The sequence below is a fragment of the Melanostigma gelatinosum genome (genome assembly GCF_949748355.1).
Source record: "Melanostigma gelatinosum genome assembly, chromosome: 16".
Taxonomy (NCBI): Eukaryota; Metazoa; Chordata; class Actinopteri; order Perciformes; family Zoarcidae; genus Melanostigma; species Melanostigma gelatinosum.
The window spans coordinates 10,781,947-10,800,813 of record NC_136649.1 but is presented as its reverse complement, the minus strand read 5'-3'; the positions used below and the strand labels follow the sequence as shown (position 1 = coordinate 10,800,813).

The 18,867-nt window shown below is 44.8% G+C and overlaps 2 protein-coding genes across 4 annotated transcripts in view; one reads left to right on the top strand and one right to left on the bottom strand.

The window, feature by feature from the left end:
• Positions 1-2,288: 2,288 nt before the first annotated feature.
• ptgr2 (prostaglandin reductase 2) lies at positions 2,289-4,894 on the bottom strand. Its single transcript, XM_079286987.1, has 8 exons — positions 4,652-4,894; positions 4,421-4,539; positions 3,951-4,142; positions 3,692-3,862; positions 3,138-3,347; positions 2,701-2,910; positions 2,519-2,558; positions 2,289-2,426 (listed from the first exon to the last, which is right to left on the bottom strand). Exons 1-8 carry the CDS (start codon positions 4,686-4,688, stop codon positions 2,362-2,364), a joined length of 1,044 nt encoding a protein of 347 aa, XP_079143113.1. The 5' UTR covers positions 4,689-4,894; the 3' UTR covers positions 2,289-2,361.
• A 575-nt stretch (positions 4,895-5,469) lies between these two features.
• Positions 5,470-18,867, top strand: part of mideasb (mitotic deacetylase associated SANT domain protein b) — a 21,928-nt gene continuing 8,530 nt past the window's right edge. For 2 of the 3 annotated variants that reach the window (XM_079286752.1, XM_079286750.1), the window contains exons 1-7: positions 7,592-7,990; positions 9,777-11,506; positions 13,449-13,718; positions 14,294-14,633; positions 14,955-15,021; positions 16,830-16,972; positions 17,638-17,741. In XM_079286752.1, the coding sequence (XP_079142878.1) occupies positions 10,013-11,506; positions 13,449-13,718; positions 14,294-14,633; positions 14,955-15,021; positions 16,830-16,972; positions 17,638-17,741 (2,418 nt within the window). In that variant the 5' untranslated portion in view covers positions 7,592-7,990; positions 9,777-10,012. Of the gene's footprint in view, positions 5,591-7,591; positions 7,991-9,776; positions 11,507-13,448; positions 13,719-14,293; positions 14,634-14,954; positions 15,022-16,829; positions 16,973-17,637; positions 17,742-18,867 lie in introns of those variants that run through there. The other variant, XM_079286751.1, reaches the window with a different exon arrangement.

Genomic DNA, 18,867 nt, shown 5'->3' with positions numbered 1-18,867 from the left:
GAAGGTGTGAGTGAAGTAAACTGTCTGTTGCACTCTTAATTCAATCCTTTCTCCTCGGAGGTAGCGGGTGCCTGGATTCCACCAGAGCAAACTGATTTAAAGACAAATAGGGCGAAGACCACATTTATCAAGTATTTTAATAGAAGCAATGTTCCAACAGAGTTAGATCCGGGTTGTTCTTTTCACAACCATACCCAGCATGAGTGCAGAATAATTGCTCAGTGCTATGATAAGACACACAGTTTAACATTAGAACAGCTGCTAGACAATGAGACAATTAAAGTATGTGCACTCTTGCTGGCGATGGTTTAATAACTCCCCACCTATGCATAGACGAGTCTTTCATACTACAAAGTATAATTCCACCATAAAGACATATTATAAATGTATGGACTTCTGTTACTGCAGTTATTCTCTCAGGATTCTCAGTAAAAGTTGTGTAATCTGTCCACAAGGAGGCGGTATTGTGTTGCATTTCACTTCCATTCTCCAAATCATGCATGGAACCGTTTTTTGTTTTTTTCTTTGCAGAAAAGCAGCAAAACCATATCTGGATGAGACAATTTTGACAGTTGATAAATTCTCGCTCATGTTTATCTGGTTGAGTGTTCTGTATCGTACACTGATTTGACTGACGAGAACAACAGACAACCACCACTATGTGTCTGAGAGAAGTGATGTACTAAGTGTTCACTTATTGACTTATTCTGCATCCCCTCCTATGTTCAAACACTGAAGTATATGAATGAAAAGTTGACAATTTGACACCTGCCACATGTTTTTTCTGGTGACAACTAAAATTAGAGCCAATCACATTTTTTTATTTTATTAATGGTTTATAGTGCTGTGGAATAAAATGTTCATTACAGTAAATCATATACTTTGCGTTTGTCTTCACTTCATTGTCACATGATGTTACAAAAGGGAGTGAACGAGAATATGTAGCCCAACACTGACAAAAACTGATTATGTCAATAAATAAAACTAGAAGTTAAATAATTCAAACGGAGTGAAAAGAAAAGCTTTATATTTCAGCTGCACGATTCTTCATCTTTTTTTGTTCAATCTCGGTACACATTTAATGAGTTTGCTATTGGTATGTAGCTTAACTGAAAACATTGGTAGAAAATAAACACTAACTAGCCTTTTCTAAAGCTCTTCGCAGCTCTAAACAGTACATGTTTATCATCTGTACTGCTGAAGCTTTGCTCTTGTCATCGTAGCTTTTGTTGGAAAGCTCAAGCAAACAAATGTAGTTAATGCTACTTTAAAATCTTTAGTTTAATAGTATGAGACAGGAGACATCAAGTCACATCTACACAATGACACAATAAAGTCTAGTTTTCTTCTTAAAACTAAGCCACCCGTAATGTGAATTGTGTGCATTCTGCTGGTGTCACTGTATAAACGCTTAAAGCAATTTAGCCAGCAAGCTAGTTAGCTTGCAAAGCTACTTAAAGATCTTTTATTTCGTTAAAAAAATGAATCTACACAATAAAGTCCAAAGGCTTATTTCCATTGTGGTGAAGATAATAGAATTAGGACGACAATGAGGTTTTAAAGACAGAAGCTATTTCAAAGTAGTGTTAGCTAGCTAACTTTTGTTATTATCATCAGCTTGCCAGCCCTTTGCTACGTGTTAAGTTATATGCATTAACACTACATGTGCACGAGCTGTGGTTTTATGAAGACAGTTCGCTTAGGCTAGGCAGCTAGCTAGCTGGTAATGTGTGTTAAACTAGCAGTGTTTTCAGTTAAAGCTAACTAGCCACAGTTGTCTTACTTATTCCGCTGATGTTTGTTTTACCAAGATTTTTTTTTTCTTCAACTGATTGGAGGTATTTCCTTTACACTCAAGTTGAATTATTACACTAACAGTATTTTGTCTTTGACATGTTTTGACAGTCTTTTTTGCCAGTTTTGGGGCTCCATACAATAAAACAAGCTGAATTATTATTATGGCATTATTATTATTGTTGGTTTCTTCACTGGAAGATTTTAAAACCATGACAAACTGTTGCAATTTAGAAAGAAGTTAATATAATGAGGTAGTATTACAATGTTGTACTCTACATTACTAAACTGCTGCACCAATATCCAAAAGTCTAAATCAATTATTTAATATTAAAATTCAAGACGTATCTAACCCCCAAGCACTCTTTACATTTATTTTCCACAAGCACACAAATTCAGATAACACCGTGTGATTTTTTTCATTCATGGTTCATAATTGTAATCAACTGGTATCAGCTAATTAATGCAATATCTCATTTGAGTTTATTAAGTTAGTGTTAATGGCAGTGATAGAAACTGTAGTTTAATTTCGCCAAGCGTCTGCCAGGTGAGAGCAGCTGATTTTCTTCACTCTGATATCTTTATAATTTGCTTGCCAATGTTTCCCCCTGTCATCATAGAGCAAAATGCATCTGCAAGAAAATGAACACAAATGATTCAACTCCTGCCAAGTTAACAAAAAGTCATACAATAAAGAAACATGCAATGATTAAATCGTACATACCTCCCATGTTTTCGATACCATTCACCACAGTTTCCAGCACCTGCAGAGTGAAAGCATTATTACAATACAACTAAATTATGCAAGGAGACAGAGAGAGAGAGCGAGAGAAGAGGTTTGCATTTTGCAAAAGAACAAGAACACCCACATACTCAACCACGCATCATCGTGCATTTCCTCCTTACATTGATTTGGCCTGATTGAATTCTCTGACTGAGTTCACAGAGGGCAGCTTCAGCTTTGTTCATGTAGTTAAGCACTGTAAACCGCTCCCGTGTGATGTTCTTCCTTCGCAGCGTTTCCTTTATCTCATCGCTCAGCGGCGGAGGATACGGCACGTCCTTGTTGTACTGCGAGATCTGCCCACACAGGATCACATGGCTGTCGCTGTTCATCTGGAGGGAGGAGGAGGGTCGGAGGTCAATGTGTGACGTTGAGTTCATGGGACACAAAACACTCACTGTTGGAACTCAGGAGGAAGCACTTCAGAATCCACAGCCACAGGGGAAAAAAACTGACGCCTCAAAATTCACATATTTTCAAGCCTAAATAAACCACAAATGTACAAGTACGACATCCACTACATTATGTTCTGTGCACGCAGACACAACTCGAGCAGTACCTGTGCGATTACAGTATCACTGATGGCACCTCCCACGTTGTCAAAGTAAACATCTATCCCATCAGGGCAGCACTCCTTGAGCCTTGAAGGGACGTCCTCTTGGCGGTAGTTGATGGCTGCAGAGAAGCCCAGGTTATCCACTAAAGCTCTGCACTTCTCATCAGAGCCGCAAATCCCAACCACTCTCACACAGCCATCCAGCCTGCCAATCTGGAAAAATAAGAGCAGGGTGAAGTAATACAATTCGGGATTCACATCCACATCTCTGTGATCGGATCTCTGTTCATGGTTACCAGATTAGATCTGCTACCCTGAGTGTGGTTTTTCCAAAAATAGCAGTTATAGTTATCACCAACTATCTTGCCTTTATCTTTCTTACATTTAAACATTTTAAAGATAAAAAAAATAGAGACTAATTCACTCCACGAAAACTAGAAATAAGGAAATTTTAAGAACGCTGTTTCTGTGTATTTTGCCAATATCTCAGATAGCTATAACTGTGTATACTACATTAAAGCCGGAATGGACAAAAGGCTGAATTGTGCTGTGGTTACCTGTCCAGCTATGGAGCCACAGGCCCCAGCTGCGCCACTCACCACCATCGTCTGATTGGCCCCTTTGGTCACATTACCCTTCTCCCTTATGCCCAACAGAGCAGTGAGGCCTGTTATGCCAACTGCACCCAAAAAGTAGGACAAGCGCCCATCAACCAACTGTGGATCAACCTAGAGTACAAACAGAAGGTGTTATCACATTTGGTATTTATTCATGCGGGTAACTTTTAGTGTATGCATGCATTTTCAAATGTCACACCTTCTGTAAGACACTTCCTGTCATAACGGCGTTGGTCTGCCAAGGCCAGTTGAAGGAAGTGACCACATCTCCCTTACTGCAAGCGCTGCAGCGGCTGGACTCGACCACGCCGACACCTCCGCCGTCCACACACTCAGACAGTTGCCACGGAGTAACGTAATCAACACCGGTGTCTTCGTTCATTCTGCACCGCTGAGAAGCAAAAACAGGAAGATAGGTAAGAGGTTTTATGCTCAACTCTTGTCTTGAACTCTCTATGGATAACACAGGTGGACTAGTTTGTGTGATATAACTGTGGTTGTGTAACTGCAGTGGCAAGAAGAAGCTTGAGTACTTGCTTCTTCACTGAAAACCTTTTTGTTTTGTAACATGCACTTAGCTTGGAATCTATTTATGCATGAGCAGATACAATAACCTAACGTTTATTACCATTCTGACTGCACCAATACTACAGACTGTGAGATTAATACCATGTAAGGGTCGACTGACAGGCAAAGCGTCCGAACAAAGACCTCCCCATCTTTCAGGTCACGTGCCAAAGTCGTCTCCTCTAGACGGAAGTTTTCAGGAACTGGCGCCCCGTTGTTACCTTTATGCATAAATAAGTAGTTTGATTAAACGTAAGACACACGTGTGCAGCAATGTTACAGCACGACGCACAAAGAACAATGTTAAATGAATTATAATAATAAGTTTCCAACCTGGTCGTGAATTGAGGACGATTCTCTGCACCTGCATCCTTGAAAAGTCACGTTAGCTTTGACTGGTACAACCGGACCTGGCAACAAACATCAGGCTGTATGTGCGCTAAAGTCTCAGTGTTAAAAGGTGCAAAGAGTTGTGTGCACCTCATGCAAATTGCCGACAAATTAAATAAACACTGTGTTTACTTCACCGGATAAATTCCTTCTGAATCTGAGCTAGCATAAGTCAATAGACCCCTGTAATGGTCTCACTCAGCGCACAGCAAGATAGTTCCCTGCTACCAACTTCCGACTTAGTTTAAATTCCGTTTGGCAGTTAGACCCGATCTTCTTTAGCTGGAGTTAGCATGTCGTCTTTGATTCTATCTTCGTTTTATTTTTAAATACATTTGATCAAAATAGTGACGGGCCCCGCGTGAAATCCACTGTCCATGTCTTCAATTTAGATCTAAAATAATGACAACGTGAGGTATTGTACGCAGATGCAACATTATGTCCCCGATGTTCTGGTATAGCGGGTAGTTACTATCTCGTCGTTCATATGTTGTCTTTTGAGTGCCCCCGTTGAGCCGCTACAGCAGCTCTCAACGACCTATTGTTCATCCAGCTCATTAGCACCGAGTGCTGCTGTTAACTATACTCGACAGCTAATTTAACTGCAGTTACAATCGATGTTGACAGTGCAATCAAAGATCGTAAACGCAGGCAGGTCCCATAGACTGGTTTGCAGGATCGATTGCTAGCTAAAAGTGTTTCAAACTGGGGAAGTGACGCTTTGTGGAGGAATCTGAAAAAAAAAAAAAAAAAAAGTTTAGGGGGTTTCATGAGTAAAACGCTGCCGTTGCATTAGTTTACGTTCAACTGTAGCTGCAACACGACATCGTCAACACAGGGAAATGAAGGCGTATGTGCCATCATGGAGGGACAGAGCTTAATGTAAGTACAGTTATGCATGCTAACATTTAATTAGTTCATGATGGCTTACAGAATAGAGCTAACGTTAGCTTCACCTGACCTGATCTCCACCACCAAATGTCAAAATACCAGAGAGACACGTGTGCCGTCATGTATTGCCTGTAGCTAAAGTACTTACCGTTATATTTGTTGTGCAAAAAAACTGTGTCGTCAATACAATCAGCTGAGTATATAATGATATGCTTAACTCAAATGTCAACTCTAAAATAAAAACAGTGCAAGTCAATAGTAACAGTGACCTTTAATTACCTCAAAATTGGCATGTCTTAAAAATAATCACCTGTGCACTTTATTTTGCAGGGAGATGTTTGGTGAAATACAGGATATTGGTGTCTAGGGCTGCCGCTATTGATTCTTCTCAATGTATCTGCTCGTTCAATTCTTGATTACAGGTGTGGACTGTATAACATGTCGTAAAATATAGAAAAGAAAAGTGCCCCAGCAATTCAAATTGCAGAATTGCAGCAAATCTGTGCTGTAACCATTTAATACTTGGCTTTTCTTGCTTGGAAAAACAACGATTCTTCAACAATCCAATCACCACTCTTCTGTCAGCCGACTAAGCAATTGATCCAATCATCCTTCCAGCACTACTGGTATCAGCTTCAAGGAAACATACTGGTGCAGCCTAGAGAAAAGGCTGTTTGCACTCACACCACAATTCCCAGTGCAGTGTCATCAGTGGCAGACATGTCAGTCCGACTCGACTTCTTGTCAACGGCATCGTGAATGTTTTCAGGCTTTGCACGTTATTTTAAGGGTCGGGGAGACTTTGAGAGTCAGATTGCAGCCCTGCAGAGCCTGGCACATGCCTGGTCATGTCCAATGCCATGATACTACAACAGTTACAACACCTTCCCATTATAATAGCTCCTTTTATAAGCAGAAATTTTGCATTGTCACGGGAAGCAACAACAATAACGATGGTTTGGTTCTTCTCAAGTGAGCCAGCATGCACAACACCAGGGCCCTGACAATGAAACAGTCCAATTAAACCGCCATCATTGATTTCATGATTTACACCTGTGCTTTTCCTTTTGTGACACGTCACAATGCTGTGAAAAAGACCAATGCAGCAGTCTGTCATTCATTCATCATTTCATTTGTTTGACATTACGTCACTGAGTAGTCCACAGATCACCTTGCAGCATTTGGGCCTTTGTTAAGGATTCACTCTGTGTTATTTCATCCTGAAACATCATGAACTCAAGTTAAGGCCAGTTCACGCTAAGATAATGCTGTTAGTAACTATAATAACTGACACTTTGTGTTCATTTAACAATATGCTGTATTTTGAAAATCAATTTAAAACCATTTTTCATGCAGAAATAAGACATTATCTGGGTCAATGCCAGGATTTGCTGTTTAATCTCGGTTCTTTCATTTTAAGTCGAATGTCTGCTTAAGATCAGTGTGGTATGAATTGTGTAAAACACTCTTGATGAAGGTCCAGAGGTCAATAATTTTATAATTTTGTCTGCTAAAAAAAGTTATCACCAATTCGGGATCTGTTAACATGCGATGTTTTTCATGTTTTAGACTTTTCAGAAATTATTTGGAAATCCTATTTCCTGCTAAAAATACCAGCACCACAAACAAACGTGTTCTCATACATATTTGTTTCCCCTCATGGGGCCTTTCTGTAGCTTCTACTTGCTGTGTCACATGCAAATAACCACCGCATGGCGTTCAGGAGGAACGTCGTCTGTGATATCAAGTGTGTGACCTGGAATGAAAAGTGAATGTAAAACGGAAAGTAGCCGGGCGCGTCCTCCCCCTTAATCCCCGCGGTCTCTCCTCCAAGTGTGTGTTGGAATTTCCCGCATGGACTGTGAGGGATCTTGCCCAGTAAATTACAGCGGCTTGCGTGTCAGAGGAAAGCCTTATATGGGCATGGAAGTGGGTGTGGCCACCGAGCTGGTGGCGGCGGAGGGGAGAGGAATCACAAGACGGAGCAGAGAGAGTCGATGCACAGCAAAAAAAAGGCCGCATTGCCACTGTGAGTTGTTTGTGCAATCCCAGTGCAATAACGTGCAATAGACAGCGGCGACATTGCTGCACATTAAGCGCGTTTTTTTTTCCGACCGGCAAGGGCTGTGTTTACGCATCGACCCCCTCTGTTCCTCTTCACTTAAAAAAGCGAGGAAAGGAGGGAGGGAGAAGGAGAGAGAGGAGAAACAAAAGTATCAGTGAGTGAGGTCAGCAGCATAGCATGAGTCAACCTTGGGGATGTATGCAGTCATCATCGCATGTCTGTATTGTGCGGGCCTGCCGCCGCCGCTGCTGCTGGCCGCACAACGCTGCCAGTGTGCGATCCTGCGGGCTGAGCTGCCGCTTGTAGCAGCTTTCATGACGAACACAGTAAGTATCGCTGCTGCTGCTGTTGTCGACAGTGCATGTTGTTGTTGTTGTTGCCACGGGCTCGATGGACAAACTTTTGTTTACCTCAATCGAGACGCACTGCTGTCGATCGAGGCTCCGAAGGATGTTGTTTTTTTATATGTCGCAATAGAAGCACAGAAACAGACACGTGACGCGTAAAACCCCCCTGTTGACAAGTTGAGTCCATCCGCGGCATTTGTTTTGCGCGCTGTGCTCGTCACACTCCTGTGTTGCAGAGAGGGCTGCATGGTTGGCTGCTTGTTGCAACGGGACATGGCATTAGTGCCTGGATAAACTGTTCTGCAACAAAGGGCTTCTCTTAAATAGCGCTGAGCTGGCTGGCCAGTGAAAGTGATGTGGAGGGAGGGAGGGAGGGGGGCAGCAGGAAGAGTCCTCTCGTGGAAGGACTCAGCACGTTTTTTTCTTCTCATATCTTGTGTTATTTGTCGCGTCTTGCACGCTTGCATGCCTCGCTATTTTAAGCCAATTAAACGTGTTACTTCGTCTACTGGGCTAAACCCCAGGCTTGTGTAAGGTTTGCACTGGTGATGCGTCACGATGATCCCTCACCTCCGATGTTGACCGCTCACACGTTTGTTTTATCTTGTCCTGCAAGGAAAATGTGATTTTTATTTATGTGCACCTTTTTCTACCCCCCCCCCCCCCCCCCCCCATAGAGGATGTCGCATATGTTTTTGACAACATGGCTATGGGCATGTGCAAGTTCGCATGGCATTGCTGGTGCGCTCACACGCGCATGCACACGGTCTGCCACAGAGCATGGTCATCCAGTGATGCCCCTGAGCCAGTGCAGAATCTGAACAGCTGCAGCTGTCTATTTTAAGAAGCCTGTGTTTTACTCAGCGACCAGAGTAAAGGGTGACAATCATCATTCACTTCCTGGGTTGCCAGAGATGTAGAGAAAATTTCTGACTTATTATCTTATACAGATGGAGCGGGGATCGAAATCACGAACAGAAACAGTCGGTATCTGTGTGCTTCACGGAAATTTGGCAGACTGCACCGTGTCAAAAAATGTGCTCCAAAACCTCATAATAGTTTTGATAATCGCCACGGGTTACCATGGCGATTGTCAAGAAAGCAAGCTATCGTGGCCTGCAAGGCCATTTTTACTTTTTTCCTCTCGCAGAGATCCTTTCATCATGAGTCATGCTTGCTCACTTTCAGTTGCCCTTCCTGTTTTGAGTGTGCAGCCGCGGTTCAAAGGGCACGAGTTCCCCCTCTTTTTATTCTCCTCTCGTGAGTCACGCGGTTGTAAAGAATGAGGTTTTCATCTCGTTCAACCTGCTGTCTGTCCTGTAGTTTGGCGGGAAAGAGGGCGCATGTTACGGGTCAGTTGAGCAGGAACATTTTCTTCAGTGTGTGTGTGTGTGTGTGTGTGTGTGTCATTGAATGCTGATGTCACGGTCCAGGATTGAATGTTGTGCAGTCATGGCATTTACAGGAACTATTGATTTAGGGATCTCCACCAACTACCTTCCAGCAGGTCCGGTATACGTGTTGGCCTGAATGCTGGACCTTATCCCTGTCACGTGAGCTTAGTGAATGATGACATAGTTTAGACCCCCCCCCCCCCCCCCCCCTCCTCTATTCTCACACCCGATACATTTCAGTGGAGGTCCATTGTTTAAAACGCAAACAGCAGGTTTTTAAATGGCTGAGGCGGGGGGGGGTGATAATGAGACGCCCCCGTGGGGACCCCTTTAGTCTGGTGCTTGACCTCTCGCTCTCTTTCTCTATACAGGGTGTTGCCCATGAATGAGAGAAACACAAGGACTCCTTTAGATCTGCTCACCCCAGGCCCGGGACCTCTGAGTGGGCCACAAAGAACTTCAGAGGGGAAGAGAAGATTATCTCTGATGTCGATGTAGTTTTACAGCTTTACTTCACAATTGTTTTTGGTTTGCTATATATTCAAGTTACCCAGTGGAGCATTGGTAGCTGGTTTGGTTGAGAACAATCACCTGACTCGGCTTCTTCATGCCCGTCATGAGCGTACCAGCTCAGCAGAAACCCAGCGCCAAAAGAACGGGCAAACGCATCACATTTTTCAGCGATCAAACCATAGCAATGAAGGAGACTCCTCAACAGCCTGAAGGGTCCTACTATGTCCCCGGTGGCCCTGCCTCCGACCCCGGACAGAGCGAGGCTGCAAGTACTGTGACCTCCAATCCAGAGGCCCCTCACATGTACCTGAACTCTGTCATCTTCAGCCCAGACAAGGGTGACCAGAGCAGGGGTCATTATCAGCAGACTGTGCCTATGAAATGGGCCCACCAGGAGCCCAGCCAGCAGCAGCCATCCGTGTCCCAGCAGCAGAGAGCTGCTTCCTGGAATACCATGACTAACTGGGGACAAAACTTTACTAACTACATGGGGGGAGTCAACGTAACGGACTCAAGGACCCAGAATACATTTGTGAAGTCAATGCACGAGACTTCTGGTTTACAGCCACATCAACAGCCCCCAAACAGAGCGGCAGACAAGCAACAGTTGGGGCCGAACCCTGCAGTTGAAGCGTACAGGGATGTGTCGAAGGCTCAGGGGCTGGATTGGGAGCAGCAGCAGCAGCAGTCCCTGGCCTTTCAGGAGACCTTGAAACCTGGGGCGCTGAACACCCAGCAGCACAGCACATCCCATCCAGGAGGAAGCTCAGTGTTGCAACCCTTCCAGTTGGCCTTTGGTCAGCCCAAGCAGCACCTGCCAGCGTACTACCAGTCGTTTCAAGGCAACAGGACGACCCTACCCAACCCACCTAACTACCCAACGCAAGCGAAACCCCCACACCAGTTGCAGCAGCAAGAGCAAATACAACGGCAGCGACAACAACAACATCACATACTTCAGCAGCAAATTCAGCAGCAGCACCATCAACAACTGCAACAACATGTACAGCTTCAGCAGCAGCAACAAATGCAGCACGAGCAGCAGCAACAACAAAAGATACAGCAGCAGCAGCAACAGCTTCAAATTCAGCAGCAAATGCAACATCAGCAGTTGCAACAACAAAACCCTCATGTGCTTGACTATTACCCCGGTGCACAAAATGCACACCCGCATCCACAGCCCGTGGTGGTGCACTCCCAGGAGTCCTCGGCTCCAGTCCTCCCAAAGATCCAGGAACCAATTATCCAGGACATCACCCCAGAACCCCAGCAGCCTTCGGATCTGCTGCCGCCCATTCTGCAGCCCGAGGCCCCGTCCCAGTCACAATCCCAAACGCAGCTTCGCAGATCACGGCGTCTCTCAAAGGAAGAGGGGGCGCCGTCGGACAACCCTTTTCTCTCCGTCTCTTCGGATCAGGCTGCCCCGGGGCCGCAGGGCTCCCAGAACGGGGCCCGAGACGTCCAGGCAGCCCCGACGGGCGTCATCCAGAGCACACGGAGGAAACGCAGGGTGTCCCAGGAGGTCAACCTGGAGACTCTCGCTCAGAAGGCCTCGGAAATGGAGTCTCTACCGCCACATATTGTAAAGGTATGTACTTTGAGAACCATTCGTCTTTCTTTGTTTTCCTTTTCTGTCTTTTCTTGTTTCCTTGTTCTTTTGCTCTCCCATGTGTTTCTCAGCTGTTTCCTCTTAAGCGAGATAACCTTTAACATAAAAGGACAGAGTGTTCCGAGTCCCTATGATTGCATATCGGTTCATATCTTGGCTGTAAGCCTCAATTGTGATTATCTCAGCAAGAGCTAAAAATCTATTTTGTTTTAGTGTTATCCGAGGGTATAATTGCAGTGGGACTGTAGCTCCCCGAACAAGAGCAGGAACTGGAACAAACTGCCAGGGAAAACTGTGCCAGAACTTGTGTTATTTGTGATTAACGTGTCGCTGAATGTAATCAACGCCCTACGAAGTTTGCACCGCAGAACAGGGCTGCCCAGCTCTGCCTTGTGAGGAAAGTCTGTTGCTAAAGCAAGACCTTGCATTGGTGAATGCTGTCGCAAGGTAAATATGTACCGGTACTTCACAAATATGTGCCGTTCAGCTCTCACGAGATGAATCGGTGAACAAACCTGATGAAATGGCTGTACTTATCTGTGTTAAAGGTGCTGAATGTGTTGATTGTGCAACGCCTTCTGTCGCCAAACAGCACTGACTCACTGTGTCTGTAGTTCAGCGTGGCCGTGCCCTTGATCCGCCTCACGGCTAGCTGATCATACAGACACTGTGTTTGGTTACATGCCTTGCACACCTCCCCCCTCCCCATCCCATCAAAGGAGAGAAACTCCAGCCTGGCATCAACCCCCCCCCCCCCCCTCGCCTGCAGTGCTCAGCAGAATATCTCTCCACCAGCTCCGGTGGAGGGACTGGAGTTTTCCACCAGCAGTAATGAGCGCAGATCCAGCATAGCCACACTGCTGCATGCCTCCCTGCCCACGAAGATGCATCGTGCAGTGACGGAATGCATCGGTCTTCAATGATGTGGTGGTTCAGATGGCTTTGAAGTTGCCCCAGAGTTGCTCTAAAGCACACGGGCTGCTCATTCCCACTCATTATGGTTTTGTCAATGAAAAAAAATGTGGAGAATGCTTTTTTTTTGGGGGGGGGGGGGTTCCTTTCACATGTATCTAAGGTCTGTCACTTGAATGCTGCATCTAACTGCTGCATCAAGGTGTTCGTTGTTTGTTTTTGGTTTCTGTCAGTTAGGAATGCAGCTCAGGCTTGTTTCATACTGTATTGACTGTGTTAACATCATTTTCTCTTCGATCTGTGTGTTCGTGTGCGCTAAGGAATGAGGTTTTTAGGGTTCCTGATTCACTCTGTCGATTGTAATTTGGCAGCCTGCCCTGGCAGAATGAACAGATATGTAACCACACAGGTACATTTTAGTCGAGATGTATTGTGCCGGCTTGTGCTAAGCTACAATAACTGAAGTTGTTAAAGGTTGTGATTGTTGTTGTTTTTTGCACCTGTTGCGTGGTGCACTGTATCCGCTACACGAGTTGATATTTTCCCCCCCTGAGTCATGTGTCACCGGAGAGTCTTAATGCGATGAGTGTGTTGCAAACAGCAACAGATGGAAGTGTCTTTGATAAATCAGTCTTTCAACCATCACAGCAGTGCAAGGACATAATATAGACTTTTATTGTAGCGCTGCAACTAACCCTTATTTTTATTATCAATTAATCAGACTGTTTTCTGAATGAATCGTTTGGCCCATTAGGATTTCCTTAATCCCACAGATTTAGTTTGTCTGACCAACAATCCAAAAGGTGTTCAGTTTTTAATCATGGTAGAAAGCAAATGGTAAAAACAGCAAATAACACCAAAGAAGATTAAATGGGTGAATTTTTAAATCAAAATTACTGCCGATATGCTGTCCATTTGCAATGTATTCGCTTGTCCTCTTAAAGTTGTATATGAAACAAAAATCCATCCATTAGATGCATTGTAACACCTCACCCTCCGTCTTTATTAGGAGCCCCACAGGCCGTGGAGTCCCACTGGAACAGGGGGTCTGAACGCCAAGCGGCCTAGAGACGAGCTCCTGCCGCTCGTCATCCCCGTGTCTGTCCCAGTGCGACGACAGGGTGCCTCCTCTCCCGACAGGGATGAAGCAGCCCTGGCCCCCAACTGGCCCCCCAGGCCTTCAAACCCCCTGGACCTCGGCCGCCCCGACCACAAGCCCTCGGTCATCGTCACCCGGAGACGCTCACTCAGGAACTCCGCGTCGGAGAGCTCAGAGCAGGTAGCTACATACTCATTCGTTGATGCTTTTGTTTTTGCAGTTGGTGTACTTTGATGCCATTTTTTAATTATTAGATTTCCATATTTTTACAAACATTATTTGTTAAACTGTTTGAATTAATTGACAAAGGAGGGGAAGGTAGCAGGTTGGTGTAAACTGTCTTCCTCATTCTGTTTTCAGTCTTTCTAAACTCCAGCTGTTAAATCCTTGCATTTGTGCCACATCGCCCCGCCGACATGCGCTCCCTTCCCCCATCATGCTCCGTGTCTCCCCTGCCCCCATTTCAGTCCACACTTTTCTCCCTTTCCCTGTTTCATTTTGGGGGTTGATTTGGTGAACTGGTTGCCCTGTCCCAGATCAGGCAGATTATCAGGGTTTAGTGCTGCCATACTGTGCAATACATTATGCACCATACAGGGTTGGGGTGCCTTGTTCTTCTCTTTAGGATTCATCAGGATAAATTCACAAGAAGCCAACTTTATAAGCGTGCATATATGCTGTCGAGTTTTTGTAGGTGCATGCATCACGGTGCATTTCGTTAAATCTACCTCACAAACTTTTTTTCCCTCCACCAGAATGGAAGAACCGAAGGGGAGAAAGACGATGACGGCAAAAAGTTTAAACGGCGTCCGCGGCCGGAACCCCTTTTCATCCCGCCGCCCAAACCTGGATTATTCATCACCCCCTCTGTCTACTGCAGCATCACACCCTACCAGAGCCACCTGCGATCCCCCATCCGCCTCGCCGAAAACCCTCTCTCCATTCCCCCTTACACGCCGCCGCCAATCCTCAGCCCCGTCCGCGAGGGCTCCGGGCTCTACTTTTCCACTTTCCTGTCCTCTGTCGCAGCCAGCGGCCAGGGCCTGCCGCCTCCTGCAACGCCCAAGTCGGCAACACGCAGCTTGTTGCGCTCCAGTAAGTAAGACAAGCTCATAAGACCTCCCTGAGTTATCCACAGGACATCTAAACTGTGGGAATTCAAATATGAAGCTCCGCACGCTCGTAAGAAGCATCTGGCAGAAACGATGTGCGATTTCAGACTGTATGCATGATTTGGAAGGGAATTAGGGTAGTTGCCTTATAAATATGAGAAATAAGCCTGACTTATAGGTGTGTTGAATATTCTTGTTTTCTTAGCTCTTTTTATATATATATAAATATATATATATATATTTATATATATATATTTATATTTGACAATGTCACTGAGTGGATTTTGTGTTGCTGCTCTTTCAGACAGCTGCGACATCACACCACCAGTTCTGTCTGCTATCGGCGAGGCCACTCCAGTCAGCATAGAGCCGTGAGTATTTCCCTCTCAACATCCCCCAAAATACCGGTATATCTTCATTCACTGGGGGGGGGGGGGTGAAGTAAAAACTGCTCGTCGTCTGTTCGTTTGTTGCCGCGTTCTTGATCTTCCTGATAGATGGATTCTGTGGGCAACAGGATAAGATGTTGGTGTTAGCGTTTTGCTTTTCGTCTGAAGTTCGAGTTGTGCTGATCAGTCACGTTCGAGCAGGCTTTGGTTGAATGCGGGCACAATGTCTGTGTGGAGAGCGAAAGAGGCGGAGCGCTTTTTGCCAAAATTCAAACTCTGAGCCCACCGGCTGTCGTCGTGCCATGATTGGGCTGCTTGTTGTTGGTTTAAAATGAGCTCGTTATCTGGATTTTGCGAGCGCACAGAAAAGGAAGCCTTGGCCCGGATAATTGCTTCATGCACCCGCAACCCCAGCAATATGGCCCCTCGCCCCCCGGAGGCTCATCCATCGTCTGATGCATTTTTCATAAGTGAACGTGGTTAACCTTATGACAAATATACATTTCCCCCGGCTGCTTCACAATAAAAGCAATCTTGTGTTTTACAGGTTGAACTCTTTCAACGTGAAGCAGCAGCAGAAGGATGGTCTGTTATTAACAGCAGTAACTTAACACACCTCACACTGTAAACAGTGAAGCCGTCGTACTGGGGAATATGACAATAACAATAAAAAAAGAGAGGTCGTGACTGAATACATATAATAAGAATACTGACCATAAAGGCCAGCAGAAACGTGGTTTGATTTCATGAAAACCTTCAGGATTATACCTTTAAACTTGCAGGGTATCAACGGTGCATGTAAACAACTTGAAGCTAGCAAGAGCTTCAGTAGAAACACGGCCAACGGCCAAGTTACTCCATCAATGTAAGCACAGCCACTGATACCGGCGAGGTTTATGGAAATTAGAGCAGCAGAGAAAGTGGCGCTTTAACACCGAGGCGCCATTTAGTTTAACCCTTAAACTGTTAGTCTGGGCTTTTTTTGTTGTTGTTTTTTTGGGATTGCATCAACCGTGAGGTGCAGTTCATGGGGGCTGCATTGTGCAAGCTGTTCCCCCGACTGGGGCTGCTCAGCAGTCAGTCAGGGACGAGCCAGCGAGGCTTCCCATAAGTCATGCCTTCAGCCGGGCCTGCTGCACTCCCAAACACGCGAGATGGAGGCTGCCAGAACACACACACACACACACTCAGCTGGAAATACTGCAGGCCTACTGGAAATGCAAGGGGTGGGAGGGGGCATGCTGGAACAGAGTTGTCTGGTAATGTAACACAGCATGAATTTCACAACTGTAACACAGAGGTATCTGCTTTCAGTTGCCATGTAGGCCTACAGAGATGCACGCATTTGTTGAATTATGAGCCTTTCTTCCTGCTTGAACGCGACCTTTGTCCCACAGCCGGACGACGATCCGTTTACTTTCGGTGCAGTGAATTGAAGAAGTGCGCTCTGTTTTAAAAATACTAAATTGGAAAAGGAATTATCATTTTATTCATTATGCTGAGGGGACAAAAGGGAGCTGTGTAACGAGCTGGAAATCAAAACAGTGCAAGGATTGTGGTGCTCGGAGCCGGAGAGCCTCAGCAATCTTCCTGTGTCTATTTAAAGATCACAGCAGAGAGGAAAGCCAAGTTATCAAAATGTGACCTCAGAAATGAAACAAGCGCTTTACTCTTACAAGTAATCTGATATTGATATGTGATGTCTTCAGTATATAACGGTGAACGAATGTGTCTTAGCGGCAAAGATCAAATTCAAAGCCGCGTAGCTCACACTGATGTCCCGTTCCCAGACGGATAAATATTGGGTCGCGGTACCAGGCCGAGGTGCCAGAGCTGAGGCGGCGGTCAGCCGTCGAGCTGGATCATCATCGAGCGGAGCTGGCCTGGGCTCCACTGAATGAGCTGGAGGAAAAGCCTGACCTCCAGCAGAGAGGTACCAAGCACAGTGTTTCACAGCTGTTACATCACCTGAAACTGAAAGTATAAATACTGTCGGACAGACTGTTGTTGCAGGATTTGTGGACGTGCATGTGAGGCGATTATTTACCGTGAAGCTGACCCTCTGTTCCTAGAATTCATTTTCTGTTATCTTTTTGTTTATGACTCAGGAAGCCTTTCTTTCTTTTTCTCCTAGCTTACTAGTTTAGCATGTTTGTTGTTGTTGTCGTCACTAGAGTGTGTTCAATCATTTATTATCGAGTTGTTGCAATTTAAGATGTCTCCAGCAGCAAATGACTTCTTCATTTTCCTATATTGCATTTAGATACATGGGTTTCAGTGAGGACATGCCGGCAATTTTATTTCCCCAGGGATAGAAAAGCAATTTAATGTGGTAAAATAAACGTAATTGTCACTGCGGGGGGGGGGTTGGATTCGGAGTACTGCTGATCGCACATTATTAAAAATAATGTTTTTCTTTTTTACGTAAATAAAACTGCACGATGCCGTTTCATATTTGAATCAATTATCTTTTAGTTTGACGTTTATTCTCTCGCTTACAAGAATAACATTTTGTCACCACTGAATACAAAATAATAACTGTAAAAACAAAATGTGTTTTCTTCCCGTGCTCACGATCGCCGTCTCTGTGTCTTACAGTGGAAGACCTCATGCACCTGGCCTGCTCCAGTGTTGTGTGTGGAGGCGGCACCAACCAGGAGTTAGCCCACCATTGTCTGTACGAGTGCAAAGGGGAGATAATGGTGAGCACAACAGAACAATCCATATTGACTGACAAGGCAGGGACAAAAACCAACCTCGCACATTTAGTTTTCCCTGAGTGATGGGATCTTGTATAAACACTATATATTTTTTTATATTTTGCATGAGAGAAACCTCTGAAGCTGTGTTTTTCTCTTTGCTCTTCTTGCTGGTTTGAAGTGAGCGGGTGAAAAAGATGATGTCAAGTACTTCTGTGCACCCATCAGGATTGAGCAACATGCCTTGTTGGGACACTGTCAATCAAATCTGATGAAATCAAAAACGCAAGCTGCTGATTTTGAGTGGTAAAATTCTAAATACCGGTCCATATGTTTTATAAAGTCATTAATATTTAATGTTGTAGAGAAGGAGGGCTTTTACAGAATTATTGAAGCGAAAGGGTTAATAGTAGTTTTTAAAGTCTTGCGAGTAGTTTAGTCATAAATTAAATAATAAATCATTCGTTCTAAAGTGTTCCTGTCTTAAATGACAGGAAATGTAAAACTGGTGAACATAATTATATTCCATATTTCCATGGTAGCATTAATATAATTCATGCCCCGCCTCAGCTGCAGCTCAGCACAGAGACCGACTGCAGCAATTCACCAATCAGATCGTTGATATGCACTTAAGTAACTGGATTATTTCTAACCTGATTTCTTCATGTTTCTCATCGTATAAAGGAGAAGCGTAGTTTCCTTAATCGGGGTTAGGGATTTATAAAATCTCACTAACTGCTGGTAAATCCAGATTTTTTTTTTTTGGTCTTAATGTTGCTCTAACTGGGTGAAAATGCTCCAAGACAGTCGTGTTGTGAGGGGGCATCACTAACCGTAGCGGTGCATCCTTGTATCCATAACAATGAAATCCCAAAACCCAACCCGGACAAAAACATGTCGAAGTGTCGCTTCATATCTCACGAACGCACTGAAAGCTTAGTTCCAACATTGATCACTGACCAGCAGCACGTGAACGTGACATTTAAAGTAGCCAGTTTGTTGCAGTGTCCTCCGACTTCCTGCCTAAACGTATCTCCCACTGACGGGCTTTCTCGTGTGCAGCTACATGTAGTGATTGATCTGAGCCGTCAGTAGTTACTGAACGGAAGTGAGTGATCTGCAGACTCAG